At 38.2% G+C, this 26,459-nt stretch overlaps 2 protein-coding genes across 3 annotated transcripts; one reads left to right on the forward strand and one right to left on the reverse strand.

Annotated features, from left to right (window-relative positions):
- Positions 1-240: 240 nt before the first annotated feature.
- Positions 241-26,082, reverse strand: LOC131776031 (HBS1-like protein). Of its 2 annotated transcripts, XM_066162209.1 has the most exons (21): positions 25,926-26,082; positions 25,226-25,291; positions 24,540-24,707; positions 24,089-24,220; positions 23,645-23,692; positions 18,510-18,702; positions 17,880-17,973; positions 17,066-17,126; positions 16,469-16,554; positions 15,464-15,543; positions 14,921-15,038; positions 13,731-13,877; positions 13,493-13,567; positions 13,263-13,380; positions 12,307-12,375; positions 11,903-12,007; positions 7,542-7,632; positions 6,676-6,784; positions 1,185-1,285; positions 780-924; positions 241-395 (listed from the first exon to the last, which is right to left on the reverse strand). In XM_066162209.1, the coding sequence occupies exons 1-21, from the start codon at positions 25,966-25,968 to the stop codon at positions 387-389; spliced, it is 2,058 nt and encodes a 685-aa protein (XP_066018306.1). In that variant the 5' UTR covers positions 25,969-26,082; the 3' UTR covers positions 241-386. The 2 variants fall into 2 exon arrangements, with proteins under 2 accessions (XP_066018306.1, XP_058948156.2); XM_059092173.2 differs by lacking the exons at positions 241-395; positions 780-924; positions 1,185-1,285; ... (11 more) ...; positions 17,880-17,973; positions 18,510-18,702 and adding an exon at positions 19,495-22,122.
- On the forward strand, positions 9,627-11,455 carry LOC136278955 (ankyrin-3-like). The gene is made up of 3 exons (XM_066162272.1): positions 9,627-10,222; positions 10,535-10,662; positions 11,139-11,455. Exons 1-3 carry the CDS (start codon positions 9,627-9,629, stop codon positions 11,453-11,455), a joined length of 1,041 nt encoding a protein of 346 aa, XP_066018369.1.
- Positions 26,083-26,459: the final 377 nt, after the last annotated feature.

Here is a 26,459-nt window from a genome sequence, read left to right on the forward strand (position 1 = left end):
TAATAATATGAAGGCCTGTTCGTAAGCTAATCCCTCAGTAACTCCTTGATATCTGGGAGGGGAGACACGGGAGAAAAACGACTGCACTGAACACTTGCACGGAACACTTGCACGGAACACTTGGATCAGTTAAGTTCAGAAAAGCAAAAGACAAGACATTTCTTTTCGTTTATAATTCTCTTTTATAAACATATCACCGCACAGCGATGAACCTCAATCTCAAAGACTTTTTTAAAAATCTTTTTCAATTCATTTAATTTTTCTTTCTGGGACAACAGCAAAATAGTTCGGAACGTTCTGAAATCCAATCCATTTCTTGAAACATTGACTTTTTCCAGTTTTTCGCAAGGTTATCATGGGAGGATACTTGCTCGCAAAGCTCTGTTTTATAAAATCTGTGAAAACACAAGCAAGAAACACACAATGGACGCCATACTGAGTAGTTTGAACAACACAGTCGGGTTCTAATTTATAAGAATCATTGCATGCAACTTTTGGGCTCGTTAAGGGGAGAAGAGGCACTGACAATGACACTGTTAACACTTTTTGGGGATGGAACAAGGGTTGAACCTCTCACATAATACACGCCAATTCCTCAAAAAGACGTCGTTTACCAAACGTCACCCGTGACTAGTGAAAGCTATTCTCATGACAAAAAATACTCTTTCAACACAGCGTTCATTTCTGTTCGTTTGAAAGATTACCCATCTGTATATAAGGACACAAGTAAATAGCCTAAACGATTAACACCAGAAAGGGTTGAAGGGCTTAAGGCCTACCTCTGTTACAACGCCCGCGGCTATGGTTTCACCGCTGTAGCGCAGCATAAATCTTCCAAGATCTTTGTAGTCTTTGTATAATTCAACACAAACGGGTTTGTAGGTGTGAATTACAACCTCCGCATTTGAGTTCTTTGTTAAACATCTGAAGAGGTAAGGAGACATGATAAGAAAACAGTAGAACAAGTTTAAATTGAGTGTACAAAGTAACTCGAGATTGCCTTGGTTTTGGTTAAACTCAGTATGTCACACAAACGACTGCAAATAGTGTCAAAGTATCATATGTTCGATATGGGCTGCATCGACGTGAAAATGTCAGTAAGCACTAAGCACTAAATGGAACATTGATTTTCTCGCCATGGGGGGGTTACCTTTCCTTGTGGTAACTTACATAAGCTTTCTTACCTGGGTTTCTTTTGTAGGATTTCTCCCGTACTCTTGTGTAAAACGCTACAAAGCCTCTGGATGGTAGCTGGTTCATTTAACGTTTTGTAGTGGAACAATACCTGAGGACAGACGATAAAATTAGAACAAATAACTTTTCTTACCTAGCGAAAAAAGTCATAGAATATAGGATTCTTTTCATTGTTTTCCCAACGCCACTGTATTAGTGCCGTCCAATTCTTTTAAAAACTTTAAAATCTAAGAATAAAAAAAACGAAAAATTGTATCACGCCTTTAAGGAATCCCTCCAATTAGAAATGATGCTAAAATGTTCTGTGTGAGACGCTTAATGACCAAGGAATGAATTCTTCAACATCTGGAGTAATAGACCATACAAGTACTTGAAACTCTCTTTTGGGGCCGGAAAAGCTTTAAGCTAAATGTATCCTTAAGGTATTCCAAAAAACCAATGTCGTTTCATTGACCAAGAGGTGGTTGGACAGGCCAAGTTTTACGGAAAACTACTCTCCAATTCGAAATGCAGTAAGAAGCCATGTCCATCCTGGCCATAATATAAAGAGTTAATACACTGCTTACTAAGCAAGCTCTTCGTAAGTTTGGAAGTATGGAACAGAGTGACAAAATATGTTGCATTTTATCATGCCCAAAAAACCTTCGCCATTTATCCTTTAATGTAAACTCCTAGAGAGGTATGGAAGTGAGGAAAAGTCTGATAAACTGAAGACCATGTCACACTTTCCTATTTACAAAGACCCCTCGTCATCCTTTCTTTTCTTCTAAGTGTCAAGTGGGCTAACAAACTTAGCTTTGTGTTGGTCATTTTTTTCTTTGTTCCACACTTCTGCAGGTGTGAAAGATGAAAGCGACTGACAAACATAACGATTACGCCACACTTTTTACTCAGGTAGTCTTTTCATTCTTTTATTCATTCACAGTATCCACTACTTTTCACTCAATATTTTAGACGCCTATGTTTATCGAAAATATCAGACTGTATGCAAACATGAAAAACAAGATGTGCTTCAGTAATCTGATCAGTTTGATATAACACATTATCATTTTGCTTTCTTTGCAGAAAGTAATAACTGTAGCTAAGTTACATGAAGTATTAACTGAATGTTAAGTAATCTTGAAGCATAATAAACACTCATGCGATGCCGTCAACGTTGCTGATTCTAGCATTATGCAAAGGCTTGTCATTTACGAGTCTTGAAATGGCCTAGGTAACCACAGACTTCTCTGTCGCTCTCCATCGTGGCGCAACATCCGAAGTTCCAAAGCTCGATCTTTTCGTGGAGGACGCACAAGAATATTTCCTTTACCCCGTGTTCGCGAAGACACGATCACCATCTTCCTTTTAAACACGCGCAATGGCTATCTAAGAGCTTAGTACTATTCGATATTTGCCATAACGGTGTCAGCTATCTGCGTAGGAAGGGTTAAGACGAGGAACGTGACCTGGGACCACCCGTCACTGGAGGCATGTCTGTATCAGTGGACGCTGTTACTGAAAACTTTGTTATTTTTGGTTCATCTTTGGAACCTCTCGCACTCGAAGGAAGGATTCCCGTTGAGAAACTGCCGCAAGCTCATTCATAACCTGATATTGTCGATAGCGAGTGTTTTCAGGTTTGCCATTTTCGCTCCTTATCTCGTAACCTCAAGAGAAGATGGCCACGATGAACATTAAAAAAAAAACGTTTCTAGACTACGGCAGAAACAATTTCAGAACGGATAATGAACAAGCGACATCCACACGTTTCGTATTTGCATATGAATAGAATGGTTTCCAGTTGGATGGCTCCTCTGTATTAACATGGAATTTTTTCATCTCTGACTTCAATTCGTAGAACATTTTTTAAACAAATGACACTGAATAATACAGTAGGTAAGCTTCGTGATATTTCATTTTGATAAACTTAAACCTGAAGCAAGTTTAATTTATTGATGAATTAATTCACGATAAAATGAACAGCATCCCAATCTTGGAGTTTTCATACAGGGTTGAAGAAATGTATCAAAGAAAAGCCCTTACGTTGTTTTAGGCCTTGCTCAATTAAAAGCGAACTGAGCCCTGAAATCTTGGATCGTTTGTTAACGATCGTATTTCCTTTCCGGAATCCAGCATAAATGTAGCGCTACATTAAAATACACCGAATAAAACAAAGGAAGTGACCCCGTTATGCTGGAAATGAGTTCTGAAATCATTCCAGACAGCATTATCTCATTTATAAGTGCACAATTTACGCAAATCCCAGGCGTTTTGATCGCGACGGGAAAGCCTGCGAAATGACGTTCTGAACTTGTTGGGGGAAACGGCAACGCTCCACACCGGAAGTCGAAATGTCCATACCATCGGCGCGCTTTCCCGTTCTGAAATGACGTTCCCGTCCTCTTGCTTAATCACTCAAATGACACATTTGCTGCCACAAATTCATTTCGAAAACAATTTTCTACTGGCAACCAAAGTGATTTAAGAGTGAGAAAAGAGACGATTACTGAGTTATGAATAGGCTTTTGCTTAAAAATACTTTGCTTGAAAATAATGCCCGCAAGGAAAAAAAAACCGCACCTATAAGCAGAAAATACGGACCAATCAGAACCACTTGAGAAAAAAATAATAGCTGGAGTTTTCCCTCTACGTCGACTCTGTTGATTTTGTCAATTCCGTCAAAAAATAAATAAACGTACAAATACGGAATGAAGAGCAAAAAGATAGTACAAGAATATCCTAAGAAGGCTTGGGAAAAGGAAAGTGCATATACGAGGACAAGCTGGAAGAGAGACGAGGACAACAAATCAGCAATACACGCTCGGCAAGGGCAGCGTGTATACCCGAGGCGGAATGGAGATAGGAACAAGAGCCTCCACATCGACATGCCTATGAAAAAGAGAGGAATTCAACAAAGGTGGGCTGTACGAAAACGTCCGACATTAAAGGTAAACTTAAGTTCCGAAGAATGGATGAGGAAGCCAAATTGGGTACATATCGCCAAAACACACATGTACCCTCAGAAAAGGGATAAAAGTGTTTTTTACAGTAAAGACCTTAGAGAAATTAGAGAACTCTGCAGGGCGACTCTGTTATATCCTGATTTGGAGAAAATGGATAAAAATAATCCAAATAGACTAGTGTTAAAAAGAAGGTTTAAGGACGCTGTTGGCGAGCATGGTCTTACGGGATGTAAGTGTTACGCTACGAGAGTTATTTATGACCGTATGGAAAATGAAGTGGTAACTGCATTTCCATCCTTGTACTGAACGTTCAGAAGACTAAGATACAGTGTAACCTCAATTCAACGAAGTGCCAAGAGACTGGGGAAACTCGTTTCGTGTACACTCTGTTGATTTTGTCTACTCTGTACACTCCGTTGATTTTGTCAACTCTGTACGCTCTGTTGATTTTGTCCACTCTGTACACTCTGTTGATTTTGTCAACTCTGTACACTCTGTTGATTTTGTCCACTCTGTACGCTCTGTTGATTTCGTCCACTCTGTACACTGTTGATTTTGTCCACTCTGTACACTGTTGATTTCGTTCACTCTGTACACTCTATTGATTTCGTCCACTCTGTACACTCTGTTGATTTTGTCCACTCTGTTGATTTTGTCCACTCTGTACACTGTTGATTTCGTCCACTCTGTACGCTCTGTTGATTTTGTCCACTCTGTACACTGTTGATTTCGTCCACTCTGTACACTCTATTGATTTTGTCCACTCAGTACGCTCTGTTGATTTTGTCCACTCTGTACACTGTTGATTTCGTCCACTCTGTACACTCTATTGATTTTGTCCACTCAGTACGCTCTGTTGATTTTGTGCACTCTGTACACTCTGTTGATTTTGTCCACTCTGTACACTCTGTTGATTTTGTCCACTCTGTACGCTCTGTTGATTTTGTCCACTCTGTACACTCTGTTGATTTTGTCCACTCTGTACACTCTGTTGATTTTGTCCACTCAGTACGCTCTGTTGATTTTGTGCACTCTGTACACTCTGTTGATTTTGTCCACTCTGTACGCTCTGTTGATTTCGTCCACTCTGTACACTCTGTTGATTTTGTCCACTCTGTACACTGTTGATTTCGTCCACTCTGTACACTTTATTGATTTTGTCCACTCTGTACATTCTGTTGATTTTGTCCACTCTGTACACTCTGTTGATTTTGTCCACTCTGTACACTGTTGATTTCGTCCACTCTGTACACTTTATTGATTTTGTCCACTCTGTACATTCTGTTGATTTCGTCCACTCTGTACACTCTGTTGATTTTGTCCACTCTGTACACTGTTGATTTCGTCCACTCTGTACACTTTATTGATTTTGTCCACTCTGTACATTCTGTTGATTTTGTCCACTCTGTACACTCTGTTGATTTTGTCCACTCTGTACACTGTTGATTTCGTCCACTCTGTACACTCTATTGATTTCGTCCACTCTGTACACTCTGTTGATTTTGTCCACTCTGTACACTGTTGATTTCGTCCACTCTGTACGCTCTGTTGATTTTGTCCACTCTGTACACTGTTGATTTCGTCCACTCAGTACACTCTGTTGATTTTGTCCACTCTGTACACTCTGTTGATTCTGTCCACTCTGTTGATTTTGTTAACTCTGTCGATTATGTCAATTCTGTCGATTTTGTTTACTCTGTCGACTCTTGGAGTGTTTTCAGGTTTGCTATTTTCGCTCCTTAACAAAATTACTACACTACGGCAGGAACAATTTAAGAACGGTTAATTAATGAACTAGGTCAAGCGACATCCACAGTTTTCGTATTTGGATGTGAACTGAACAGTCAGTTCCCAGTTTAGTGTATTTTTTTTAACTCACATAAAATCACTTAAAAACCTTTCAAAATATCGAGCCTCATGCAAGCTTTCTTATACTTACTAGGGGTCTGCAAAGAGATGTAGGCAAGTAAGCAGGCTTGTTCGTGACTGTACAGACAGACTAATTTCGAACGGTAAGGTTAAAGATGTTTACACCCTAACATCAGTATGCAACTTCTCCATACTGTTCTCTATACATTTCCTAAGGTGCTGACGAGGGAGAATTTGTTTCTCAATCAGGAGCTTCTTTATTCTTGTGGCTTTGATGTTTTATTCAGGGCTGATATTGTATGAAGAAATTAGGCGCTAGTCAAGCTTAAGGGTCAAGGCTTGATTTATCAAGTTTCTCTCACAATTTTCTTGTACTCACGCACACGGAGTAAAGTATCGCGTAAAATGACCCGGCCAGGGTTTGGACCCAGACCTTTTAACACAAAATCCAACGCTCTGCCAGTTAATTAAGAGACTCATATTCCAAAAAGCCACGATAAAATACTTAAAATCGTCAAGTTAGAGTCCAATGTAAATTGAAACCGCTCGTCAAAGAGATTTTCTTTTCAAGCTTAATAATGGATTTTTTTTCGGGCAGAAATCATTGAAAAATCTGAGAAATCTTCTTAACATAGTTTATTTGTCAAAATCCACAATGGCTACTCACCATGAATCCCTTGGTGATAGGAACACGAATGTTAAAAACTAAAATGCGAGCTTTCAATTTGGTGGTACACTTGATCGGCGAACGGGTTGGACACAAAACAGTTCCCAATCTGAAGATAAAAAAACCAAACAAGACTTAGGGCATCTTATTAGTTCGAGTTAACGTTAAGAAGCTCGCGATCGTTTATTCAACCGGCCATCTTTGATTTGGACATAGAGGCGGCGGCAGGCGGGGATGGGAGGAAGGGCGAAAGACTACTATTCACTCCCCCACCCACCCCTCTCCTTATTCTTGACCGTCGCTCTACAAATTTCTTTCTCTCCCCAGCCTTCCGCTGCCATCAAAACAAAAGATGGCGGCCATAATTTGCGTTAAGAAAATACTGAGCACTCGCTTGCAAAAATTATGGCTGCTCTGCAGGCTAACCAAGACTTTGAGTCCCTTACTAATAGCCGTAGAACACTACCATCTTGCGTGGTCAAAAATGATTGATGTACTAAGCTCTCTGAGAACGTTATCCACCCACGCAGTATAAATCGTGATATTTTGGGTCATTTTCTGCTACGTGCAAGATTACCTTCATCGTGAAGGACTACAGAGAGATACGTGGAAAGATAGGGATGAGGGAAATTGTATAGGATTGAAAAAAGCCAAATAAAAAACTCAGCATACATTTTTCAAGATGTACAACCCATAACACAACTCGTTTAATGTAAAAAAATTGTAGGCGGGCATTTGTCTGCTACCCGTTATCCAACCACCAATGAAATCAGGTCCCTTTTGAACTGTTCGATTGATAGTCTTCTAGCTTCAACAGTACAACAGGTGTCTCTATGAATCAGGTGCCACAGTCATCCCATACTTACCCGACATGCATCATGTCCAAGCCCGATAGCACCAATGTGGAGTGATCCCCGGCGCACGCCAACTGCACAGGTTCGTCATGTATGCTTAGGCCTGAGTGGAAACAGTAAACAAACATATAGCCTTCCTTTGAAAAATGAACGAATAGTTAAGTAAAAGCTTTAGTTGCCGCTTGAGATGCTACAAGCGAGCGATATCTGGTAAAATTTAAGCGATCAAAGAGGTAATCGAGAGAAATTGTTCAGATTTAGCGACATTTCTTTTCTCGGAGAAGATCATGTAATGATATACCCCAATCACACGAATTTCTGTATTTTTCATTCACATTAGATATCAATTATCCTAACCGTCAGTCGTAAATTTCTTAAAATCTGAGCTTTGAGTATTTGGGTTTAAAGTACACAATATACCCCTAGTGATATTTCTTTTCGCTTTCATCTGCTTTGAAAATGTAACGATATTGTCCGGAGAATGTTCTTGTTGGTTACTCTGGGGAGTGGAAGAGTTAATTAAATTTTCACTGATGAAACAACACCTAGCTACATAAAAATAGATAAGATTCCCAAACGGTGAATATTTTGGAGTGGGTACAAATATCAGGGGTGCGCAATTTATTAATTACTGGTGTAAACTGTCAGCAGTAATTTCGGAGACGGTCTTTTACATTTACATCACTTACAAATTAACCTTATAGATCGTTTTGGTTTGTTTGTTTTTCTTTTAGATTTTGCGTTTTCCTTTACAAAATAGTAGTATATGATCCTCAAATAGATGATTCTAAAAACAAGAAAGTCCAACAACAACATACTTACATTAATAATTAACTATTCAGTAATTTGAAGGCATTGGTGTATTTTAGCGTGTTTACAAATATAATGCCTATTAACCTTGCCGCTACCTCATTAGTTGAACGTAATTATAAAATCAAAGAAACGAATTTCGGCTTTAATTGTTTCAAAAAGCCGACCACAGCATACATAGGCGATAGTTCTTAGTTAGTTCGTAACTTCTCACTTTCCCCAACTGATTTCACCATAGCGACATCTTAGATCAAACCAACTCGATCTGAAGAACGCGAAGTTTGTTACTACGCGTATGGCACACAAACTACAACAGGTTGGAAAATGTGAACTACACAAGGTATTAAAATGTAATTGGATTGCATGAGTCTAATGTAAGATTTTCCCGCTTCTACGATTTTAAACTGAAATAACGCCGGTTCTTTATGAGCATCTACGCAAAATTCTTGATAGCCGGTCCATTTTAAATTTCATGGCCAGATACAGGCGCAAGAGACGAGTGGAACGCTTAAAAAAAATAAGCAAAAAATCGCGAACTTGAAAATTACTTCAACTCGAACCCGTGAAACCACAATTTAAATGAGCTAGTTCATAATATTTGGGTATGCTTTAAACAATTGCTTTGTAATTATTGAAAATTTCCTCAAATAGGAAAAAGCCACAAGATATTCATGGCATAAGACGAAAAAAAAAATGATAGCAATACAACAGAACTCTACTAGCTCGAACTCCCAAGGGAAACGAAACATCGTTCGAGATAGCGCGGGTTCAACTTATCGGGTTGATTTGAATTTTAATTATCCTGTTATTAATTAACAAGGAATTATGCTCAATCAAAAGTAATTTTGGTTCAAATTAGTTAGAGTTAACTGATCAAAACGGATCAATACGAATTCAAAACGGAAAAATTGATTATACGAATCAAAGGTGAATTATGCATTGTTGCGGAGGAAAATAACAAAGAGAGTATGGGGGCCGCAATTACTGTCGTTTTCCACAACAGAATACAGAGGTTAAGGAAAATGTTCTGTAATAATGTGAAATAAAATATGAAGAAAAACGTAACAAAATGAGGCATTTTGGCTTCCAGATTTAGACAAAAATTGTACCGAAAAGCACGCTCGGTTTAATGGTGAGGTGTTGAATTACGATTAACCCTTAGGCTAAGTTCTTTTGTTGGCAAGGTAGCATTGTCACAGCAATTAACGACAATTGTGTATTTTCAGTTCAGGCAGCAAGTAACCCTCGTGATCCCGATAACAGTCATTAGGTCTCTAAATTACAGCCATGCCAACACTTCATCAGGCAATAATTCGTCGTAATCAACAACAAGTACGTCTCCTAGCAAATGTGGGATGCAACGTCAATAAACTCGATTCGCGCATGTGCACGCCGCTACGCCTTGTCTGCGATCTTGACAATGAATTCTTAAGGGTGTCTTTGGGGCGTATTTTGCTACGACATGGGGCCGGAGTGGAGCATAAAGACGAATTCGGTATCTCAGTTTTTAGTTACTGTTGTATGAAGCAGTGTATTAAGTTAGTTTCAGTCATGATAGAGGAGAGAGAGATTCCGTGGCTTGATAAAGACTGCAACGGAAACACAGCTTTGCATCATGCGTCTGCTTCGGGAAATCTTGGGATAACACGAATGATTCTTGAACAGATGAGGAAATACGGCTTGGATATTGATCAGAGAAACGACTTGGGTGAAACTCCACTGATATCAGCAGAAAGAATGGGGCATATCCGATGTGCACAGTTGCTCCGAGAATGTGGTAAAGCGAGCACTGCTGCACGTGATAATCACGTTTTAAAAAATGCTGACGAATGGAGAAGAACGAGGACAACACGTGCATCCCAGAAGCTATCACCTTACTTTAGGTACTCCAGTCCATCTTCATCAATAACGCCCATTTTTTATATTGTAAAACCAAAACTAACGTAATCACAACGGCCAATTAAAAAGGAAAAAAATTAACACAAAAAGCCAATGAGAACTCGAAGAAGAAACAAGCGAACTGCTTTGAAACGCAGGAAAACGCAAGTGACCGGGAGATTTAAGATTTAAGTGGTACTTAGCCTCGCCCTGTGATAGTATAATGCTATCAACAGTTGTGATTACGGGCAGAAAACGGCTTAGTTTCTGGTTGATGGAAGATCATAGTAATTCTACTTTGGTTTCTCTTTGTTTAGCGCAAAGTTCCCAGAAGTGGCAAAACAGCTCACGATTACTGTTCACATTAAAAGATCAGCAGCATTTCAGGCGGGAACGTCGGCACAAGATAAGCTTGACAAACCCCATAAGCTTCTTGATCGCACTGGTAAGTTACACCAAGTTAAAGTTTTGTTCAGATTGAAACACATAATAAACCTGGTAATATCACCTGAGGACGCTAACAGTCTGAGTTGAGTTTGTCAAGAGAGCTAGACACCATGGAATTGCGAAGTTTAAGTGTTATTAACATCTATGTTAACGGTGGCAACTTTAGTTCGTTCATAATACATCGGTAGAATATTATAAAGCGCTTTTGACTCAGTGCCATGAAGCCCAAAACCAAAGTAATCACCGTAGCCAACCACAACAACAGTTAAGTTACACAAGGAGCCAATCAGACTCGACCTGTAGCGCGGGAAAACACGGGTGACCAGTTAACGATCGGACTTTCGCCTGATTGGACGAGAGAATAGAGCAGGTTTCCTGAACCACTCAGAGGGCAAACAAAACAAAACTTTGAAACTTTCCGCACTATTTTTCAAACACAATTCAAAAGTATAACTATAGTTGATTTGTTCACAGGAATACTAGTGACAAAAGATGCTTTGCCGACTCTGTTAAAATTACAAAAAGAACAACAGATGGACACTTTCCGCCCTTCTGCCAAGCTTCCACCCTGTAAAGTCCAAAACACAGAAGAGTTCAGGGACACCTCTGGAGATGACCATAGTCAGTCGAGAGCTGATCAAATTGCTCCAAGACTGAAGAGAAAGGCTTTCTCATATGTTGGGCTGCCTGTGCTAGCCCAACAACGGTTTGCAGCAAGGATTAAAAAACATTCTGCTCAGCGCATAACCGTTTCTAAAACTGTTAACGAGGAACAACATGCTCCGAAATGATAAAAACGTCGGCTAAATTATTACTATCCTTTATGATAGAATTGACTCAAACATACTCTGATGAATATTCACTCAACTTGTCCAAGAAGTTAGAATCGGCAACACAAATGTTGAAACCAAACGACTTACTGCTTCTCATTGAAGCCAGGATTTTACATACACTACTGGCTTCTAATGAGGCCCAAAGTTAGTCTGGGAAATTTAAAATTGCGCCTCAAAAGCAACACTGAATTGCGTTGGTTTTTTCTTCATCACGCTTTGTGATTAGTCTAGGAAACTCGCGCCGAATTCTCGACCAATCACCTTGTGTTCCATTGGGTGCTTGCAATGTTTTCCTTTTCTGATTGGCCATTGCGACTTTCTATCAATCACTTAACCAGTCAATCAAAGTGCGCTCTTCCTTAATTTTGCCACGCAACCATCATTTGTAAACTAAGTTTTGCTCACCTTTCACCTGCCCTTGCTCTCCTGCTGGCATAACGACAATCTTGTCACCGACATGAAGTCTACCAGCTTCCAGTTTACCAGTTACGTTTATTCCTGCTCCCATTCCTGAAGTACATGAAAAAGTGTTATTAGTGTTCTAACATTGTAATAAATAAAAGTCTCGTGTTGAATGAGTTTAGGGTTTCAATGAAACTAGACCTCATATTGGAGAATATGCATACTGATGTTAGAGTGTAAAGGTTAAGTAATTAGACTTTTATCTCTGCTTTAAAAACAAGGATAAGATCAAGCAATAATAACGATTTAATCATCTTAAAAAAAAAAACTGGCCCAAACCAGCTTCTATTTCCAAAGAAATAGTTAAATATCAAATTTACTCCAGATCCACACAAAGTAAAACTTACCCTTATAAATATCTGACACACAAAACCGAAATGGCTTGTCCAAGTCCCTCTTTGGAGGCTTAAAATTATCTATTGGAAAAAAAAATTAAAATTTCCAGAACTGGAAATATTTGACCTTTTGTTACAGGTGACATCAATGCTTCAACATAACAAATAATAATTTCTCCCGTGTGTCTGTTTATGTGCAGAACGTGGCTCCATTTTCTGCATATAAACCCACACACAACCAACAATTCCTCTGGCGAAGTGCTAACGCTCGAAACGTCGGGTTTGAAACTCTCCACGGTGGCCAGTTTACGTTTCCAACTCCGTTGACAAAAGTAAATTACCATGTTATATTCTCCCACCGACGCAGTACCACAGTTTCTTTAGAAATTTACCCCCTTTATTCATTCAACTTACATGTTGAACGAACAAGCTCGCTATTCTATCTTTCGCATCCTTTCCTCTTACTAATCACGCACGATGCTTTTGACACTGACTACTGAACTTAGCAATAGCAGTGTGCTCGACACGTAAAATCAATTTCCAATTGATAGTAGTCCGGGATGGCTTTTTGTCTCTCTTCAGCACGCTTTCAAGCTGGTCAAGAAAACTCGCGCCATTCGTGAAATCAACCAATTCAAAACTTAAGCCAATCGCGAATTTGCAAGTCACGTTTCCCCCGCTTAAAAGACTTTACCGTGTTTTTACCTTAGGTTCTCATTGGTTCTTTGTGATATTTCCTTTCTTACGATTGGCCAATGGGGAAAATCTTGTTTAGGCTTAACAACAATCAACCGAACTGCACTCTAGTATAAGGCCAAACTTGCCAAAGAGTTCCCTTAGGTTGGCAAAGCGTCTGACAACCAAATCGGAACTGGCAGTGTTTTACACATCACGGAGAATATACTCATTCCTATGTTCATTATTCGTTACAAATATTTAACATCTTTCTTTAAGGACTGATTTTGTACCTATCCTGTCCAGTAAGGAGGGTCCATTATACCACGCGCGCAGCAGAGGCTCTTTGGAAGACCCTGTTAGATTCTCACCAGTGAGACCGCTACAAGGAACGTATACCACATCAGACTCCTATCAAGGACAGAAAATTGTTATGAGAGCGAAATCAAACCCGGGGTAAGAGGGGAGGGGAGAGGAGGGAGGTATTACACATTTTACGTAACTTGTACAAAGATGAACATACCTTAAACCCAGCCTGTTTTAGGAAGTGCTTGAGTTTTCCTGTAATATGATTGTACCTGGCTTCTGACCAGTCAACCTGAAATCAAAACATTTGTACAGGATATTACTGTGCCTTCCCCTAAATATGAACAACTTGGATAGTTTGGACATCACTCAAGAAGCAAGTTCCATAAAAAATTGTTTATGGAATCTTGCGTGCTCATACAAAACTTCTACTTTTATATATAAGAACTACTTACGTTGTCAAGCTTGTTGACAGCCACTATGACCTGCGTTACACCCAGTGATCTGACAAGCAGCGCATGCTCCCTTGTTTGCCCTCCAGCTTCAAATCCTGCTTCAAATTCACCAGTGCTGGAGCCAACCACTAACACAGCGACGTCAGCCTGAGATTAAACCTCAGAATATCAGTTTGACAGATAATTGCACAGACAGCAATTTCTTCTAAGCTCCTGACACCCAAACATCAGTATAAATATTCTCTATACTGTTCACCATACATTTCCTTAGGTGCTGACAAGGAGAATTTGTTCAACAATCAAGAGCTTCTTAAGTTAGTGATCATTTCCCTATTCTTGTGACCTTAATGTCTGATTCAAGGGTGATATTGTAAGGAGAAATTAGATGCTAGTCACTCTTTGGGATCACCAAAGATACCAGTCAATGCAGCCCAGAGAAAAACAACAACAACAACAGAGCCAAAAATAACACAACAACAACAGAGCTGGGAAAACATAAACTACAAGATAAAACTGTCTGCAAAAAAGTGCTCATGCTAGCTTAGATGACCAACATATGAGATGGTGATGTTACAGCTGCTACCACACAGTTTGAAAGTTTTTCAAAATTTTACCTTCAATTTACAATTTGTCATTTAAATCTCAAATCTGCTTTATCTTCTCCATTCTTCACCGTTCTCATTCTCGTTTAGCTTACTATTTCTTCTTTGGGGTTTATCTACCCTTGCAAACTATCATTAAAAGCTTTCATCCAGCTAACCACAATTGTGAAAAAACCAAAAACTTACTTTAAGCTATTGCCTTATCTCCTACATCCTTTCAATCAATTCAGAGGGTGCAGATTAAAACTTACACCACTTTCTAAAAGATCACGGTACATAGACTCCATACATGTGATCTTACCATCACGGGGTGGGTGGGGACATTGAACACCCCTGATTCTCTAGCTTGTGTGCAAAGTCTACTTAGCATTGAGTCATGTGTGACGAAGCAGCGAGACGAAGCAGCACAACAAGCTGCAGAGGCCTGGCCCATGTTGCAATGCAGCAGCATCTATGATAGACTGATCATAGACATGGCTGTCTGCTATGGTAATTACACATTACTTCTGTAGTATTGCATCACTACCCTGTCAATTAACAACTATTTATGTCACTAAATGCAGCCAAGGAATCAAAAAGTCAACAAACCTGAGCTGCTCCAGTGATCATGTTTGGAATGAAGTCTTTGTGTCCTGGGGCATCCATGAGTGTTATCAATTTGGTTTCTGTCTCAAACCTTGTTAAACCAACATCCATTGTTATTCCCCTGTCAAAAAATCAGCAGATCACTCAGATTGGTTAACAAAGAATTCATCAAAACAGAGGCTGGTCTTTGATCTCACATATCCCCTTCCTTGCCACAGTACAAAATTAATCGATTAGGGTTAGGGTTATTACATAATAAGCTGAATTATGCTTGCATTTTGATTGGTCCTTACCTATGATCTATTACAGGACAAGACCCATAGATGACCTCACCATTAACAACATTTTGCCTTTTATCAAAGGAAACAAATAGTTTCCATGTGGCCATGGGTCTGTTCAGTAAAAGATAACAGGACAAGTCAAAATATAGTCAGGACATCAGAGACCAGCAACGTTTTGTTCTTACCACATTTTGACTTTATCTGTGATCTATTACAGAAAAGATGCTCAGCAACAAGGAATCTATTTGTTAAATAGGTAACTTACCTTTCTCTTTCCTCGCCAGTCTCATCCAGAACCCAGGCATATGCAAAAGAAGCTTTTCCTGCTTTTTTACTCTCCATTTCATATGTATTCCAGTTAAGAAAAGGTTACTTATGTGAGATCTACATTGTTAGTACACGCCGGCCAAAGATCTGCAATGGGTCTAGCACATTGTTGGTGCCTGATATCCAGTAAACCTCCCAACAACTCATTTCAAATCTGCCCACACATGGAGAAACGCGGGTCCTGCTAGGCTAAAAATGAGCTCCTGCTCACAGGCTACTGACACATTGCCAAGGATAACTAACAGAATACCAACTTTCCTGGAAGCTTTATAGTGCAGTTAATGGGATGGGGTGCCAAGCTTCCAGGTAAGTTCCTGAATCTTAACCCTTTAAACCCTAAGAGTGACCAGTATTTAATTCCTCCTTACAGTAATACTGCTGATCCATTCATTAAAAATATGAGAATGAAGGAAATGGTTGCCAAGCTAAAAAGCTTGCACTGTTAAACAAATTCTCCTTTTTAGTATCAAAGGGAATATTTTGAGAAGAGTAAGGAGAAAATGGATCCTGATCATACGGTGTAAAGGGTTTATAGACTTTGTCTCAAAGAGAAACATTTTAACTTGGACGGTTTTTCAAAAACGTGGTAAGAGGAGACAAGCATTACATAGAAAGTGCCATCAAAATTCAGTTTTAGTTGCTACCGGTTTTGCAAAATATTCTTCAAATCACAATTCAGTAATCCCATTGTTACTTTATCACTAAAAAAACTTTTTAGGAAGGCAAGATCTACATGTATTAATTCGTAATATATAAATGGAAATACTTAAAATTCATAATCCTAAATGAGCAATAATCCTCTTGTCCTTACTCTGATGATTTGAATAAACAATGTCAAATCATTCTTACAAATTGTAAAAATTATAAAAATCCTCTACAATGTATAAACTATAATAAACTATTTGACAAATAATTTATAGAATAAAGTTTTTAAATGAAAAGGATATTTATGCATTGACTTTTTAGAAACATCTCCAAGACGATAAAGAAGATGACCCATGAGTGTGCTTTTCCCAGCATCAACATGACCTGACAAAAAAATTAAAGTAATTTTAATTGCAATTCAGTCATTTGTCATTACTTGACACAATACTGTGATTTTCAGTTGAGTGGTGCAGGAGGGAAGTTTGAAGACCACATTTTCAAGTGGCAAATTATTGTTTGACTTCCTTTGATGGCTTTTATGTTTGATGGTTGGTGACACACAGCCCTTGAGATTTGGTTACCATTGGAACCAAGGAAGGTTGGCTGTGACAACACTGTTACTTCACCATAAAAGCCCAGTTGCTAGACTTTTTCCATGCCTCAATCAACTGAAAATTGATGTAGGAATAATCTGTTCTATTAGCTAACAGTGATTTTAAAAGAACTAACCAACAGCCCATGATTTTATCATCTTCTTGTCAATATATTTAGACATAGATGGTGATCATTTAAAGTTCAACCACATTTACACATTTTTAAGGGTGATTTTGTTTTCTTTTTTTTGTTCCAAGATTATAGTCTTAATTCAGGAAAATTTAATCGTGGAATTACCTACCAATCACCACCAAATTAAGAAGAATTTTTCCTCTCTGACGCCTGTCATACTCTTCTTGCACCTGCGGTCAAAAATTGAAGTGAATGCAATTTATGAGGCATTTGATAATAATAATGACCTACCAAATAAAGCAAAAGTTGCTAGCAAGGCTTCTTTCCCATGGAGGAATGTGATACAACTTGTGATGAAAAAGTTTCATTAGACCTACAGGTTGATTATCAAATAGTGCAATGATCTCGTTAGACCTAACAATTGAAAATCAAATGAGGCAATGATCCTCGCTGATGAGCTATACAGGAAAGAAGAACTCCCTAAAAAATTTGCCCTGCTTCCAACCTGTTGCTTTGTAGCTCAGTTGGTAGTTGCGCCTAACAAGTATCTGAGAAGCCTAGGTTTGAATCCTGTAGAAGCCTGAATTTTTTCAAGATTCTTTTCAAGTGCTTAAATGTTAAATGTCTTTATTCAAACTCAAATTGAAAAATGATTACCCGGTAATAAACCCTTTAACTCCCAGGATCTGATTGTTAATTCTCCCCTCTTGTTTCTACTCATTCCCTGGTAAATTGGTTACGAGAATTTGGTGATAGATCAAGATAACAACTTGTACCTGTCTAAGTTTGAGTATTCTCATTACCTGTTTGCTCAGTAATGTATGGATATTATGGGGAGAAGTTACATGTTAAACACTTCTGAGAGTTTAAGGGTAAAAAGTTAAGTCCAGCGTAACAAGTAACTGTAGATTTATGACTATGATAAAGGAATGAACTGCATATCATAAGAATATCAAAAAAATATTAAAAATGATGACTTCAACCTCCTTCTCTCTGTTCTTGGCAGCTATTCTTTGTTTGCTAGTGTCTGCTGATTTAGCTTGGTCTGTGTCTTCTTCAAGTGGTACTTCAGGAGAGCTACAGAATAGAAACTTAAAACTTAACATGTCCTCTGAATTAGAGTTTGAGAAGTCTGATGACTGAGAAAGAGCATAGCTGGCAGTTGGGGAAAAGAGCAAGGAAAATGCAGCTCTTGTTTATTACTAAGGTAAGATAAGAAAGGCATGAACTAGAATTATCAACACAAGAGTGACATTTTAATCAAAATAATCTTTGCAGTGTGCTATTTTTGTTGCTGGTCCACAGTCATCTATTTTTTTTGATAGTTATGCAGGAAAGTGCAAAGCTAGTTGGGACTTTGAAAGAAATTTGAATAAATTAACAGTTTGACCCCAAAGAGTGACTTGCATCTAATTTCTCCTCACAATATCACCCATGAATCCAACATTACAGTCAAGTGAATATAGAATTGATCACCAACTTAAGAAGTTCTTGATTGTTTAACAAATTCTCCTTCTTAGCACTTTGAGAAATGTGTAGAAAACAGTATGGAGAATATGCATACTGATATAAGAGTGCGAAGGAGTAATGTCAAAAAGTGGTTTCACTCTTACCTTTCCATTGATTTCTTTTTTTCAGTTGAAGGAGTTGAAAAGCCCAATGATGCCTTTTCTGACAGAGCTGTAACCAGAGGAGTAACTGGATCCAACGCACCTTCCTTCTTGTTGTTGCTTGCCGCATTATTCAGGAGAGGATGATGAAGCTTGATCTGTGGTTCAGGATCTTTTTGTACACTGCTATAGTTCCCTGATATATAAACCATAACAGTTATTTCAAAACTGCAACTTTTTTCATAATATCCAGGTCAGTCCTTTCACTCACAGGAGTGACCAAAGAGGAATTTCTCCTTGCAGCATCAATATACTTTCCAGGAAAAAGGTGATTAAAATAAAGCAAAAAATATCACCTGAGGGAAATGACTTGATTTTGTACCCAATTCTCAGAGCTCAAATCTAAAAAAGTGTATAGATGACAGTGTGGAGAATTGATTTTTGGATCTTGGGGCTGAAAGGGTTAACTGACAAGGCAAAAGTGAAAAACAAAAAAAATCATTTTGGAAAGGAAAGGGGGAGCTGATGACTAACACAAAGTGAACAGAAGAGCTTAAGACATGATCAGGGACAATATAAGGAGGTTGTCTCCCCCTCCCCTTCCACCACAACCAGAGGAAAGGCACCCTGCCCTACTCTTGCAGGAAAGTCAGAACTAATTGGCCAAGCAAAAGCTGATAGGAGCCTCACAAACTGAAATAAGGTGAACCAGAGAGCAGGTTGACAAACCAGTGATAAATATTGGTAGAAGAGGAGAACAGACAAGGAAAGCTCATTGTGGGGAGGCAAAATGTACCCCTTTGTACAAAGAGGTACTATAAGTTAAGTGGTCTATAACCTTATCTCTAACTGTGTATTTCAATTTACTAGTTACAGATAATTGAAAAAAAAACTATGAACATTTGAATCTGAAGGATTTTATTTCAAAGAATATCACAGCAAAATCACTATATCACTAAATATACAATTAACATTTATAAAAAAAGTAATTCTTAGACTGCACTTTATTTTTCCTTTCAGGTAAAGAGTCTTTTCCCAGGTTGATTTTAAATTTCTTTTTAATAATTGTCGTCTTACCTTATGGTTCAAAATCAAGGCATGTAACAAAGGAAATTGCAAATCAACCTAGAAGCAAATTTAACCCTTTCACTCCTAAGATCTAATTAGTAAAACCTTCTCACTCTCTGCCACACAATTCTTGTTTTGTTAGTTTAGAGAATTTGGTATTGGATCAACTAATATTCTCCATTATTTTTCTTGTCATTTCTCTGCTTGATGTTTCATTGCAAGGAGAAATTCTGTCTTGGTTGCTCATAGGAGTTAAAGGGTTAACAGCAATACTGACATTGGAATTCAAATGCAGTGTTTAGACAAACATCACATAACTAAAACAACTTTGGTGCAGTATTATCTCTTAAAATACAAATAAGACATTAAACTTTGTTCTTTGTTTCCCCAGCGACATAATTTAGTCAATAAAACTTACAATTGGGTCAAACTTTCCAACATATACATTTAGCTGTAAATATTTAAAACAACAGCAAATTTACACAAATTTTAAAAATATAGACAATTACAGGGGGAAAAATTATCTTGCTTTCTAGAATTGTGTTTTTTTTTAAACTTCATATTGAAATATTATATTGATGAAGTTTTACTCCGTTTCAATTTAATTACTATCAAGCAATGAAATAAAATCAGCCGTGCTTGGTATATTGCATATCTAAGCCTAATCGATGTGTAATTTTTTCTTGAATTCCTTTTGACTGTCATTTCTTTCTTAAAAATGCTTTCTTATGCTTTTCATTCACAATATCGTCAGGTGATGGCGAAGAGAAGTCAAAAGGGGTTATGTTGGAGAGATCTGCATTGTAAAGCTGCTTGACTACTCTTTGAGCAGCTGCATTATGGGCAGAGCACATTGTTAAAGCAAACATGGTTGGTTTTGCTCTCAATGGAGACAGTCTTATTTGTGTTTTACCACCATCTCTTTCTACCTCTAAATGCTTTTTTGTTCTTTTGCCATTGTAAATATTAACAGAATCTTTCTCTGCACTTGTTGCAACATGTATTGGTTTGTTATTCCCAGCATGCACTGATTTTAACTGTTCTTGGTTCACAGGCACGTCAGACATGGAGGGCATCACAGGTGTTTTTACGCCTTTGTGTTCCATTGTCTGGTTGTGATTATGATCGTTCTCCTGCTGGTGAATGCCACTTAAATTGCCATGGATCTTCAGGTCAGTTAATTTGAGAACCAAAGAATTTCCATTTAAAGTACCAACATTTGATAGTGGACTTGATGAAAGGGATGTGCCAGATGACTGAGACAGTTTTGAGGGTGATGTGTCCATTCCACTTCCTGGAGAGTGTCTTACATGCAATAAACTGCCATGCAGCATTGACAATGAAGGTCCCTGTGTAATAACCTCTCCTGATTCTGACCCTGATTTTGAAATCTCAGCCAAGTTCCTATGGGGTAAGGAAAATGCAGAGCTTTTGGATGTAGAGTTAAGTAAAGATCCAAGGGTTGTTTCACTAGTGGATGCACTGCCTTTCTGTGAGACACTATTAAGAGGTGAGAGCAGAGGGCTGCTTGACAAAGAATTAGAGGGTCCAAATGAGCCTTTCTGGGAAGACAACTGTGACAAACTCTTCAATGTCAGGGGAGGGTTGTGGAGACCACTGTTTGGCGGCTCTGACAGTGATGATTCTCCTATTTGGCCTGAAAGACTGCTGAGAGGAACCGAAAGAAGAGATGATGATGACAATGGCAATGCTTGTCCTGTTAATGAGCTCTGTTGGGAAGATAACTGTGACTGTGAAGTGTTCAAAGTCAAGGGAGGGTTGTTAGTGCCATCCATCACCGGCTTTGAAACTGATGATATTCCTAACTGCCCTGAAAGACTGCTTAGAGGAACTGACAATAGAGATGATGATGAAGATGTCACTGGCTGAGTTGACAAAGGACCTTGCTGAGGAGACAACTGCGATAGACTGCCCAAGGTCAGGGGGAGCTTGTTATTATCTGTGTTCTGTGACTCTGACAAAGATGGTAGTCCTCCTAGGCCAGAAAGATGACTAAGAGGAACTGAAAGAGATGTCACTGACTGTACAGATAATGACCCTCCTGAGCGAGACAAGCTACTTAGAGGGGCTGCTAACAGAACGCTTTGTGCTGGCATCTCTGATCCATCACTGACTCTTGCTTGGTGCAACTGAGCAACTGCTGCCGATGATAATGAAGTGGGAGGTGACACAGTGTGAGGAGGTTCAGATACAGATACTCCATCTATCTTAAACGACCCAACAGATTTTGTGTTTGAGTTTGAAGACAAAGATGCTGCGATGGTTGGTTTGCGCAAAACACTGTCATTTGATGATGAGTTGTCAGCAGATGATCCTTGAGCCAAAGTGTTTAAAGATAATGCCGTAGGAGAAATGCCTGACAAACTTACTGAGCCAGAATTATTTGCCAACAAAGTTGTTTCTTTAGTTGTTTTGAGATTCTTTTTTCTACCTGCAGACAACTGCTTTGCAACAGCTTTTTTGCATAGTCTATTTTGCTCATTGACTTGAACCTGTTTTTCTGACTGGGTTTGAAATAATTCACAATCTTACCTTGTGAAAGCCATACAACAGGAAGAACATCACACAATGAAGAACATGGAAAAGAAGAACAAACAGGCATAAAATTAGTTTATGAACTGTTGAAGGCAATACTTAAAAGTGACCATAATGATGATGGTGCTATAATTTCATAAAAACTTCTCAATGGTGAAGTCAACTTAACAAATAGATTCCAAGTTGCTGTGCATCTGTTCAGTAATAGATCGCAGATGACGTCAAAATGTGGTAAGAACAAAAAAGTGGCACACGAGGCGCAGCTGAGTGTGTCACTGATGTTCTTACCACATTTTGACGTCCTCTGTGATCTATTACTGAACAGACACACGGCAACTGGGAATCTGTTTGTTTTGTATAATAAAGAATTAAAAAAAGTTTTAATGATGACATCATCTATACATCTGTCCTCCAATAGATCATAAGTGAGAACCACTCAGAATGCGTGCATAACTGAGCCTAATATATGGTTAGTGGGGCATGCTTCTTCTTTAACCCTTGACACCCTAACATCAGTATGTATATTCTCCATACTGTTCTCCATACATTTCCTAAGGTGCTGACAAGGAGAATTTGTTGAGCAATCAAGAACCTCTTTGGTTGATGACCATTCCCTTTATTCTTGTGACCTAACTGTTTGATTGAGGGGTGAAATTGTAAGGAGAAATCAGATGCTGGTCACTCTAAAGGGTTAACCCTTAAACTCCCATGAGTAACCAAGAAAGAATTTCTCCTTACAATATCAATGCTATATCAACCAGATAAGTGACAAGATTAAAGAAAAATATCAATTTGGGGATAAATAGTTGATCCAAAACTAAATTCTCCAAACTAACATTCTAAGAATTGTATGGTTGAGAGTAAGGAGAATTACAAATTTGATCTGGGAGTCAAGGGTTAAGGGGCTAAGTATGAGAAAATACCAGAGATTAGATCTCAATTGGTTCTGACGTTGCACCTGATTCATTGAGAGGGTGGCACAAGTTTGCTGGATTAATATTATCATAGAGCCAGAAGACGTACAACCAAAGTATCCCCTCATAACCTTTTAACCCTTTAACTCCCAAGATCTCATTAGTAATTCTTTTTACTGTCTGACATACAATTCTCATGATGTCAGTTTGGAGAATTTGGTATTGGATCAACTGATAATCTCCTGATTGATAGTTTACTTTATTCTCATCACTTCTATGCTTGATATTGTGTTGATATTGTAAGGAGAAATTCTCTCTTGGTCACTCATGAGAGTTAAAGGGTTAACTCCTAAGAGTGATAAGTATCTAATATCTCCCAACAGTACCACCCCTAAATTAAACATTAAGTTCATGAGAATAACAGAAATGGTTGGAAACTCAAGAAGCTCTTGATTGTTCAACAAGTTCTCCTTGCAAGCACCATAGGAAATGTATAAAGAACAGTATAGAGAACTTGCATACCGATGTTAGGTGTAAAGGGTTAACTTTTAGCACTCAACTGAAAATTGCTCTAGTCATTGTGTTCTTATATAAGCTCACCTTTACTTCCAGCTGGACGTGAGTTATCCTTGATGCCCTGCTTTTCCCCTGGAAAAACAAAATAAAAACAGAATTAACCTGAAATCAATGAAATCAACTCCCCTTGATCTATCTGCTAAACACTTCTATGGTTAGCAGACAAACAACACAAGACAACATATTAACAATAATCCTAAATCCTGGACTCTCTCATTAGACATGGCACATTTTTTGTAACTCGTGAATGTGCAGTAAGGAATACTTTTGTCATAGAGGGCCAGACTGCTAACAACTTGCTAAATATTTTTACAGGGTCAATTCCAAAAATTAAATAATTACAAAAATTAAAAATTAGCAAGGTTTAATCAACTTTGCCATGTACATGGTTATAAAAAAAATTGTTCCAACCTGTACAATTATGAACCTGAACATAATTTGACCTGTGACATACACAGTAGAACATACCACCACTAAGAATTTGATCCAGAGCCCTCTCTAAGTCAAAGTTGTTCTGTATAACTGCTGTTACAGCTGTGCATTCATCTAAGTTCTCTCCAAGAATAGAATGTAGTTGATCCAAACAAGAGGATAATTTTTCTGAAAACCCAGTGTAAGAGAGTCACATGTGATGATCAATTTTAAACTAGATAGTAAATTTAGTATCCAGATAGTTGCACTCAAAATAAAAATGTTAAAAAAATTACCACAATTTCATTTTTTCACATTAAGTATTGTTTTTGCTCAAGTCTAACACTATAAGTGTGTGGATTTTAAATTAAATAAATGGGCTGACTGCAAATCTGCATGATTTCAGTTACGGCATATCTATTAAGATGTTAGTGTAAGGTTCCAGCCTTGAAATTCAGATTTCCCTTATCTCCATATTGTTTTAATTCCTTTTCCTTTAGTATTTTACCTTCACTCCTGGGATCTAACTGAGGTCTTCTGTAGTCCTGTGATGTAGCCAGAGGTTCGTCATCGGATTCTTCTTCATCTTCTTCTTCCACTCTGCCAAATCTATCAGCCATGTATGCTGATAGATTTGGGTCCCGACTATTGCTACGTCTGAACAGGAATTCTTCAGCTGACGTGCAATAAAATTCAATGAAATATTGTTAGTTAATGTCCCACTCAATTAAACAACACCTATGACATGATTGCCACAGTCACAGGTTTTTTAAACTTCCTGCCTTTTAATGACCAACTGATTAAATAATTTCAAACAGACCTCCCCTCGTAGCCATTCTCTTCACCCAAAAAATTATGTTTTCAGTAAGTCACATACAGTGTACATGAATTTATGGTTCCTTACAAGTAACATAAAAAAATTTGATTCTTCTAACCCAACATCAGCTTGTTGTTCAATTTCATCAAACAATATTTACTTTAGGGTAAACCCAAACTCTTTTTACTACACATTTCCTTGTAAATTAGTTGCAAGGATTTGGTGTTAAATCAAGAGTATTCTCATGACCTGTCTGCTGGATAATGTATAGATGTTTTAAGGAGAGGTTACATGTTAATAACTTCTGGGAGTTAAAGGAGCAATACCAATTACACCTTTTAGCCCTACCAAATTTTAAAAGTATACATAACCCCTACCAGTGGTTGGTGATACTGCTATGTCATAATCCTCCACTGAATGACCATACACATCATCAGACATGTCTACAGTTAAATGAAAAAATTGATGACCAAAAGGCAACACATATATTGTCTTACTTAAGTTACTTCTACAAAATGTAGTCAGTACCAATCACTGACAAATCATCATGTGCATGTGGTGTTGCACTTTTTGTTGAAACTGAGTTCAATTTCACATTTGATCTGACATTCTTAGACATTTTCATTTCCCCACATTGATCACTGCAAGTTTACAGCCATGAACATAACAAGACCTTGGGGATGAATCAACCGAGTGAATTGGTAAGATTTTGTTGCAGCCCAATGATTTATTACGACTATGAGACCTTCCTTGCTATCTGTGCAGATCTTTTTACGAGATGGACAATCCCGAAATACCCGAGACTTATCCTATGTTGCAAAATTGTACGTATGCATATATAATGAAGTATGGGGTGAAATGTACATTGAAATCTTGGCGATAATTTCCGTAAAGCTCTCCGAATGAGAATCTGATACATTTACTTCATGTTACATACATCTGAGCTAATAGAATTACTACGATCAGCGCGTGTTTTAGAAAGCCTCACATCTCTACTTTCCACGTTTGGGCTTCACAATGTAACTCAGAAAAAGATAACATTTGGTTTGAATTAATAACAATCAACATGTACTATACCGTCTTCGTAGGCATAATTTCTGTAGTTTCTATGCCTTGCCATTTTATTGATCTAGTTTCTTGAAGACGATCGGTCGATCACGATGCAAAGCTCTTCAGATACGATCCGCACAAAGGGGAAAGCCATGAAGACACTCTTCTCCACAAGGAAGCCATATTGAAAAGGACGATTCAACCTCGATTTGAGGATTTAGAACCAGACCTCCGCACGATACGAGCCTCAGATTATTCGTACATAAAGAGTGACAGGACTTTTTTATTTTCATATTCTGTTTGTAACTAATGGTATTGATGGATGGTGTTTTGTCCAGAAATTGTTTATCATTTGATGATAACGATAAGAGAGTTAGAGAACATCCTACTTTGGGGTCAATAAAAGGCCTTCGATAGTAAAAGTTTCCCTACAAATTTAGAAATCACGATTGAACTACGATTCACCTTGCTCAATTCAGCCAATGCGCGAAGAATCCAGACAGCTACACAGGCGTAAGATACCGCCGACTTCTCAAACTGACAAGGAAAATAAAATCGTAT

Source organism: Pocillopora verrucosa, chromosome 2 (genome assembly GCF_036669915.1).
Source record: "Pocillopora verrucosa isolate sample1 chromosome 2, ASM3666991v2, whole genome shotgun sequence".
Taxonomy (NCBI): domain Eukaryota; kingdom Metazoa; phylum Cnidaria; class Anthozoa; order Scleractinia; family Pocilloporidae; genus Pocillopora; species Pocillopora verrucosa.